Source organism: Podarcis liolepis, assembly GCF_965112155.1.
Source record: "Podarcis liolepis genome assembly, chromosome: 8".
Classification (NCBI taxonomy): Eukaryota; Metazoa; Chordata; class Lepidosauria; order Squamata; family Lacertidae; genus Podarcis; species Podarcis liolepis.
The window spans coordinates 12764905-12773203 of NC_139560.1; the positions used below are offsets into that span (position 1 = coordinate 12764905).

Genomic DNA, 8299 nt, shown 5'->3' on the forward strand with positions numbered 1-8299 from the left:
ATGGAATCATAGAAATGTAGAGTTGAAAAGGACCCTGAGAATCACCTAGTTCAGCCCCTGCAATTCAGGAATCGAACCCGCAACCTTAGCATTATTCAGGTCCACACTGTAACCAACTGAGCTATCCAGGGTTAAATTAGGCGGATACTTCCATTGCTTAAACCAGAGTTTCTCAAACCTGGATCCCGAGCTGTTTTTGGACTACAACTCCCATCATCCTTAGCCAGCCAGGGATGTTGGGAACTGTAGTCCAAAAACAGCTGGAGCCCCAAGTTTGGGAAACCCTGGCTTAAAAAAACCCACTCGTTGCAGCACTTCCTGGGAATTATACCTTTAGAAATCCAATGGCCAAGGAAAACGTGCAAGCCACAGATGCTTACAATTTAGGGCAAATATTTTATTTATCTAGAAACACAAAATAAAATCATTTTCTTTCTTTTTTAAAAAAAAATGACAAAAAGATACTTAAATAAAAACGACCAAAAGTTTCTGTGAAATGTTATGGCACGAAAAGGTTCAAGACAATTATAAATTCAGTTGCCACAACCGACTAAGCATTGCAGGTTTTTCTTTTAAATTTTTCTATAAAGATTTTTTTTTTTAATAAAGATATGTACAGGTCATTAGGCTGCGTAAATATATTTACAGATGCGGTGACGAACTGTGCGTCACCTGTAAATCACCTTAAGAAAGGAAGGAGGGGGATGGGACGCTTTAAATACAAAAAGAAAAAGGTTAAGGGGAAATGTTCATCCCCCAGAAGCATGAAGAGGATTCCTGCCCAAAGTTTTATCAGTTCAGAGGCAGTTTTGAGGTTCAGGCCAGCCCCGCACCAAGGGAAGGCCAAGGTTGTGTAGTTGTCGAGCATGCAATTGCAACAATTCCGCTTTTCACACATTGTTGAGTCCATCAGTACATAGTTTTTGTTTTTTAAAAAAGCACAAAAGTTCTTATACTCCCCCCCCATCAATGTCCATCCCAATCTACACGATGTCTCCCCTTTTTTCCGTTTTTGTTTTCAAACACAAGAGTTCCTGAGCTGCTGGAGTTTGCTTTTCAACTGCTCCTGCCTCCTCCGCAGCTGTTCCTTTTCGGCTAACAGTCTGTGCTCGTCCGACTGGATGGACAAGACGTACTCCGTGGCCTTCTTGAGGATGACGACTTTTGGGGCCTTTTCGTTGTTGGCTACTTCGGGGATCTGGTCTCGCAAGGCAAAGAAGCTCAGCTTGAGCTCGTTCCGCCGCTGGCGCTCCAAGACGTTGTGCGTCCTCCTCTTGTCGTTCTCTTCGGAGTCCGAGGTGCGCGGACTCGAGCATTTGCGGTTGTTGCTGATCTGTTTGAGGACTCGGCCACTGTCCAACTTTAGCCGCTTGGCGGACGGGTATTCGACGCGGGTGGACGGAGGGGCAGCGTAGTTGTGCTGGTGGATGGGGACGTGACACCGCTTGAGGACCAGGGGACTGTGGTGGGGCTTCCTGTGCGTACCGGACTCCGATTTCCTCGACGCGGGCTGCCTTTTCTCTACTGTAACCACATCAATTTCTTCCTCCTCTTCCTCTTCTTGCTCCTCTTCCTCTTCTGGGGGAAAAGAGAAACACAAGAAATAACAAGGTAAGTTTTTTTTAAAACAACAACAGCCTATTTACAGTTATACAAGTTAAACCAGTGTTTCCAGCTGTTTTTGGACTACAATTCCCATCATCCATGACCACTGGTCCTGCTAGCTAGGGATGATGGGAATTGTAGTCCAAAAACAGCTGGGAGTCCAAGTTTGGGAAACCCTGATTTAGGCAACAGAAGTATCTACTCAATATTGCATGGCTTATCCCCAGAACAGTGGTAACAACCTTGCTCCGCCCAGCTCAATATTCCTGACTCACAGGTTGGAGAGTTGCTGAACTACAACTCCCATCATCCCTGGCCATTGGCCATATTGGCTTGGACTGATGGGAGTTCGTCTTAAACCAGGAGTCTCCCAGCTGTTTTTGGACTACAATTCCCATCATCCATAACCACTGGTCCTGCTAGCTAGGGATGATGGGATTTGTAGTCCAAAACCAGCTGGGAAAACCCTGCTTTAAACCAAGTGGGGGGGGGGAGGATATTGCTCTGCTTTCAGGAGCAAGTCTGCATTCTCCCCTTCTTGCCGGGAACTGTAATTTTGTTATGCAACGAAAGAAAGATGGTTGTTTAGATGGCATTGCACTCCTCAGAGGACTGTTAACTGTCTCCTGGCTTTCAGATCTCCCTATGTTGAAATTGCAGGATTGCACAACTCTGGAACAGCAGTTCACCAAAGACAGAAGGTCGAGCGTTTGGTTCAGCATTTTGCCCATGGAAGGAAACCCCCTTAGCTTGCCGCCACGAACAGATCTTAAGAACAGGAGGATCCCCATTAGGGCAGGCAGGAATTCCTGGCAAAGCACCCCAAAACGGCTGCTGGCCATGCCCCCAACGGCCCCTGTTCACACATGACGTGTCAAGCCTGGTACCTACAGGAGGTCAGGACTGCTTGCGTTGGGAAAAGATGAACTGTGAGAATTGGGACAGGTTGATGCAAGCGTTCAAAGGCAGGAGAGTGACAGCACTGAAGGTGATGCAGCCGCACCCTTCAAAGCTTACACAACACGCAGGCTGGGATTCTTCAGAGCACCTTGAAAACTTTCTCCTATTCCACCCCAGAAATTTCTCTGCACCTGTTGAACTGCGCTTCCTAACTCTCTCAGTTTCCTCTCCACCACCACGTGGGAAATACAAGTAGGAGATATATTTGATTACAGGGTAGACCGTGGGTTTAAAATTCCCGCTTCAACGACCTGCCCTGACCCCATTATGAAATCTAAGCAGCACAGGCCACCTCCTTTCCCCCATTCCTCCCTGGTCGACTTTCTCCAGGAAATTCAATTCCTGGGAAGCCCAGCCATGTGTGTTGCTAACGTGGCATTTTTTTTTAAAGGAAGGAGAAAACGAGATGAGAACACACACATATGCTAGAAGGGGGAGGAACTTGAAATTATTATTTTTTAAAATTGGAAGGGGGGGGAGAAGGAAAGACGAAGATATTCCTATCAGCCAGTGCGTGGCGTAAAAGAAATACAATGCATTCCATTAGGATTTAAGTTATCTCAAAGGTTAAACAGAAGTTCCAGTGTGAACAAACCCAGAAAAAAATAATGTGTTAGCTGTTCTCCCCAGCCCCCCCCCCAAAGTCCCCGATACCAAAACATTTGCAAAGCAGGTAAAGGAGAGAGTCAAGGTCTTTTATTCTCTGAACAGAGTTTTCCTTTTAAAATGTATGTCACTACTGAAGTTCACAGCCAAACCTAACTTCACAGAGCAAGAGTTTGTTCCGCTCTCCTCCACAGTTTATTAAGCCTAGATAGGATGCAGTTATGACTTAACAGTCGTATCTCTAGGTTTCAAATCCTTCCAAGTCTTAGGGCTTAAGCATAAATTCCACCGCTCAGGATCAGTGTTCCCATCCGCACAATGGGAACATTCATTCACAAACACGCAACCCTCCAATAGGAGGGGCCAGGGATGGCGAATGGCTGGAATGAGGACTGCACTGCACCTTTTTTTTCCTGCTAAAAGGCAGGTGACCACTTCATATGCCCCGAGTTGGCTGAAGAATTGGACTGTAGGAGAAGATAACCAACCCTACAGGTAACTTTGGGCCTGGACAGTGTATCAAATTCTTTTGCAGGGAGATTTGCAGTGCACACCTTTGATCAGTGTGGCTTACTCCCAGGTAAGCAGGCAGGGGGGTGGGAACAGCCTGAGGGTGGAATGCAACTAGGTCCCTCCTCAAAGCAGTCCCCATGAAATCAATGGAACCAAGTCAGCCACCTCCATTCATCTCAATGGGTCTACTCCGAGGAGGGCCAGCACTGGCTGCAACCTTCAAGTCTCCATGAAAGGAAAGTGGCTTCACCCCCCTTTCCAATTCCCCTAACCGCTTGAAAATTGGCAAACACCCAATATTTCATGCCTTTCTAATCCTTACCAAGTGTCTAAGTGCAGTCTTGCTCTCCCCCCTGACACCCCCAAATTGCTTAGCCCTCCTCTCCAACTCTGGACCCCCCACCTGCGTATTTAGGGTCACTGCAGTCAATGCACTAACCCCCCCCCCCGAAAAAAGAAAGGATGCCCAGAGGGGGCAGTATCGCTGCTACTCACCAGAGTCGCTGCTGCTGCTTGTGGTGGGCGGCGTGTCCTGAACCAGCAACGGAGCCGGGCTAGGCTCCGGGGAGGCCGCCTCGACTTTGGGGGGCTTCTCGCTCAGCGGGTACGGAAAGACGACGGACGGGTCGATGCACTCGGCAGCCGTGGCGCCCAGGTCTTGCAGGTAGGCGCTGCTGGGAGACGCGGCGGCGGAAGAGGCAGCGGACGAGGAAGCCGAGGAGGAGGAGGAGGCGGCGGCGGGCGCCGTCGGGGAAGGCTGCGGGAGGCTGCCGCTGCGCGCCGCGGCCGCGCCGTCCCTCCGGGCGGCCTGGTAGGAGGCGAGCTTCTCGGAGACGACCTGCTGGAGCTTGGCGGCGGTGGAGCCCCCGCTCCACATACAGTCCTGGATGATGATGGACTTGACGAAGGCGTCGTCGCCCGGGTCGCAGATGAAGCTCTGGTTGACCACGTCGCTGCCCAGCAGCTCCGTCACCATCTCCAGCTGGTCGGCGCTGGACGGGAAGCAGCTCGAGCGGCGGCTGGGCGACAGAGGCGGCGTGGGAAGCAGCTCGAACTTCTTCCAGATGTCCTCCGACGGCGCGGGCGGCTGCAGCTCGCAGCCGCGGTGGTGCCCCGTCAGGTAGAAGTTCTCCTCCTCGTCTTCGAAGTAGAAGTACGGCTGCACCGAGTCATAGTCGTAATCGTATGCCCGGCTGAAGCTGGGCACCGTCAGAGGCATGGTGGCTGGGGACAGTGCCTAAAAGGGGCGGGGAGAAGACGGGGAACCGGTTAGCTGTGGGCTGCTGCGGGGGCCCCGATCCCATGCATGCCCCTCTCCAAAGGACTCCGCAAAACTCTACTACACAGGCACACAAAATAGCGGGGTAAAGTAACCCGGACTAACTGCCCCGCGTCTGCATGCACAACCGTCGAGGCGCATTAGAACGCTTGGAAATGGGGGGCGGGGAGTACGAGTTACCTAAGAGACAAGTCATGAAGGCAGCGCCCCCCAAAGTTAACGAGGGTCATCCCGGCTGGGAGAGCCGGGGCGCACGGCGACACCCTCGCCAGGTTTCCCCGCTCAGTTCAATGCAACGCGTCCTCCGCTTCCGACGCTGATAAGGCGGCTTCACTGAGTTCCCTGCTACCAGTCGGCTAAACCGCCTTCGACGTGAGGAGGAACGGGCTCGCTAGAGCCCGGCTCCCGCCTCCTTTCCGAAGCAAAACGCCCACCAGCCAGCCCCCACCGTCGGCGCGCACCGAAAATCGCAATGCGCGGAGAGCGCCGTCCGGAACGCACAATGCATTGCGAGCCTATACCTCGGACACAGAGGGGGGGGGGAAAGGATCCGGTATCTAGTGTCACCCACGCCAAGCGAGGCCCCGTCAGGCACCCACCCCCCACCCCCGACGAGACACGCATAAATTTGCTCTGTGAATGAGTACTCCGGCTCAATCCGAGAGTCCCCGGGATTCGAACCGGCGCCACCTTAAAAAAAAAATCCACTTGGGATTCACTCCCATCTCCTGCCGCCCCCACGAGCCTGCGGCGCTCTGGCTCCCCGCCCCTTCGGAGTACAAGCGCCCCGAGGTACCGTCGTACCTCCCCCCGCCTGCCCCACTGGAGTATATCCGGGGGTATTAACCCAGGCGGCGCCCTGGCGAAGGATCCTGCGTCCGCCAAGAGGAATGTTTCCTCTTAAGGTCTCCCTTTTCCTTCCTCCAAAAACGGGTTCGAAGCAACCTTTCTGCAAGAGTCCTCTTAGGACCGCGCAACACATGAACCTCCCCTCCTCTCCACCTCGGGGCAGGCGGGCGGGGGGTTAAGAGAGACCCCCCCCAATTTTCCTGAAACTGGGTCCCCACCCCAACCTCTCCACGCGCGAACCGCAAGAGCAAATTACCAGCCGCTTGCAAATGCAATTTCAATGCAAAGCTTCAATAGGAGAGGAAGCGGTATATCTAGACACTTCCCCCAAGAAATCTAGGTCCACTACAGTCCTAACAATGCAAAATTAGCTCTTCATCAAAATCCCCCTTCTCAAGGCTCGCTGGGAGCCCGCCTCCTTTGAAAGAGGAATAAATAAAATGCGTGCCGGGCTGCTACTCTCGGACACGCTGGAGACAACCGATCACTTTCGCCTAAGCGAAATTCAGATATCCCGCCTCTCAAAATAAATAAATAAATAAATAAAAAATCCACACACGCTCCAAGAAAGAGCAAGCCAGAGAGATCCCGGCAGAATAATAATAAAAACTAAAAAGGCCGGACTTACCGGTTCCTCCCAGGTCCCGGCTAAAAAAGACAGCGGGTCGATTATTTGGGACGTTGCGGATATATCTATGAGAAAAGGGGAGCCAACGAACGCAGGTCTAAAAAGAAAAAAAGCCAAGTGGGGGACGACAATCTGCTCGGCCCCCCCTTTCCTTGTAAATCCCTCAAAAAAAAAAAAAGGAAAAAAAAAAAGGAAAAGCAGTCCGTCCAAAGATCTCGGTTGTAAATCCCAGGAAGCGATGCAGCAAGCCGGGTTCGAAGAGTTCTTGGTAGTGCGCGTCGGATTTCAAGAGTCCAAAAAAATAAGCCTTTAATTATGAAAAAAAAAGGAGCAGCGCCTTGGGATGTAAGAGAAGGAATAGGTAAGGGGGGCGCGCCGAGGCGCGCGCAGCGGGGTGACGGCGGACAGGCGCGCGCCCTCGGTGGGGTATTTATTTATTTATTTCTTCCCCGCAAAGGCGGCGGCGGCGGCGGCAACAGTAGTAAGATTGTAGTAGTAGCGGCAGCAGCGGCGGCGGCGGCGGCGCCTTTCCCAAGCCGAGCCGAACCCTCCCCTCGGCTCTGCGAAAGCAAAGTAGTGATGACTCCAGCGCGCCAGGCCTTTTATAGGTTTGCAGGGCTAAGCGCTCCGCCTCCTTTTTCCCGCCAACTGTGGAGCGGAGCTTTGCATACGAGCTGCAACAAGGAGCTGGGAGGAGACGAGGAGGAGGAGGAGGAAACGCGCGTCTTGGAGAGGGGAGGGGGGTACCGCCTTCTCCGCTCGCTCCCTCGCTCCACCCGGGGGTGGCGGCGGGGAAAGGCTCGGAAGCCGGCGGCCAGAAGTGGGGGGTCGACTGGGGAAGGGGTCTCGGGCTGGCAAAAAGCAATGGGGAGAGAAGGAAGGGGGGGTTTCTTTTGCAAGAGGCGCGCCCGCAGCCTGCGCTTGGAGAGCTCGCTCGTTCGCACTCTGCACTGCGTTAAAGGCGCGGGGAGGAGGGGCGGTAACGGCAGCAGCTGACGCTGGGCCGGTTTAATTCAGCCCGGCCGCCTCTTTCTTTACGTTACGCGCGCCCGCCGCACGGGGCCGGCGGAAGTAAACATAGTAAAAGTCGGGAGGTGTAGTGGCGAGCGAGCCGCGCGCCCTGCAGAGCTGCTGGGTTGTGTATATGTGTATATTGCGCGCGCGCACCCCTGCACTTCCCCGGAGAAGAAGCGCTGGCTTGCTTTTCCGTGCGCCTTAGCCGGCGTCTGCAAGGCCGGTGCGCAAGCTTGCTACCCCTTTGGAATCAGTGGGGCTTACTTGCGAGTAAGGAGTGCAAGGGATCGGGGCCTCGCGGTGCCGTCTAGTCGGCGGCCGTTGGCTGATGTTTACTTACACACACACACACACACACACACACACCTGCACACAAACTGTCTTCTTGGAGTGTGTGGGAGCGTTTTGTTCAGGATCCGCCCCGGTTTCTTCCGCACTGCAAAAAAAAAAAAGCTATTTGGGGGATATAATCCGTCTAGAGAGCTCACTGCTGGCGGTTTGCCACTTGTGTGGATAATTTGACGAACATGCAATGCTTTCCATTGCACACTTCTTTACCTGGGAGTAAAGCCCCGTCGAGTTTTAATGGGGCTCACTTCCGACTAGGGAGTGCAAGCCAAAAGACTCCGCAGATCCGTTTCGGAAGCGACGCCTTCGCAGTGCAAACGCCGCCCCTCGCCCCAATTTGCTGCAAATTCTGGCGGGGCGTGTGCTTGGAAGAACGCTTTCCTGCAGGCCGTTTTGCACTTAAGTCGGTTGGCTTCCCTGGAGAGATTTGGAAAGGATCCTAAACCTCCTTTGCATGTTTGCGAAGCAAGTGCGGTGGGTTTTTTTTTTACTCCCGA

The 8299-nt window shown here is 53.0% G+C and overlaps 1 protein-coding gene across 2 annotated transcripts; it reads right to left on the reverse strand.

Annotated features, from left to right (window-relative positions):
• Positions 1-376: 376 nt before the first annotated feature.
• On the reverse strand, positions 377-8080 carry MYC (MYC proto-oncogene, bHLH transcription factor). Of its 2 annotated transcripts, XM_083518177.1 has the most exons (4): positions 8013-8080; positions 6441-7890; positions 4180-4921; positions 377-1578 (listed from the first exon to the last, which is right to left on the reverse strand). In XM_083518177.1, the coding sequence occupies exons 3-4, from the start codon at positions 4901-4903 to the stop codon at positions 1019-1021; spliced, it is 1284 nt and encodes a 427-aa protein (XP_083374303.1). In that variant the 5' UTR covers positions 4904-4921; positions 6441-7890; positions 8013-8080; the 3' UTR covers positions 377-1018. The 2 variants fall into 2 exon arrangements, with proteins under 2 accessions (XP_083374303.1, XP_083374304.1); XM_083518178.1 differs by lacking the exons at positions 6441-7890; positions 8013-8080 and adding an exon at positions 5144-5785.
• Positions 8081-8299: the final 219 nt, after the last annotated feature.

Coding starts and splice junctions, on each gene's coding strand:
- MYC (XM_083518177.1), bottom strand. CDS start 4,903: ATGCCTCTGACGGTGCCCAGCTTCAGCCGGGCATACGATTACGACTAT. Junction 1,579..4,179: donor AAGCAGCAGCAGCGACTCTG/GTGAGTAGCAGC, acceptor CTTTTCCCCCAG/AAGAGGAAGAGGAGCAAGAA.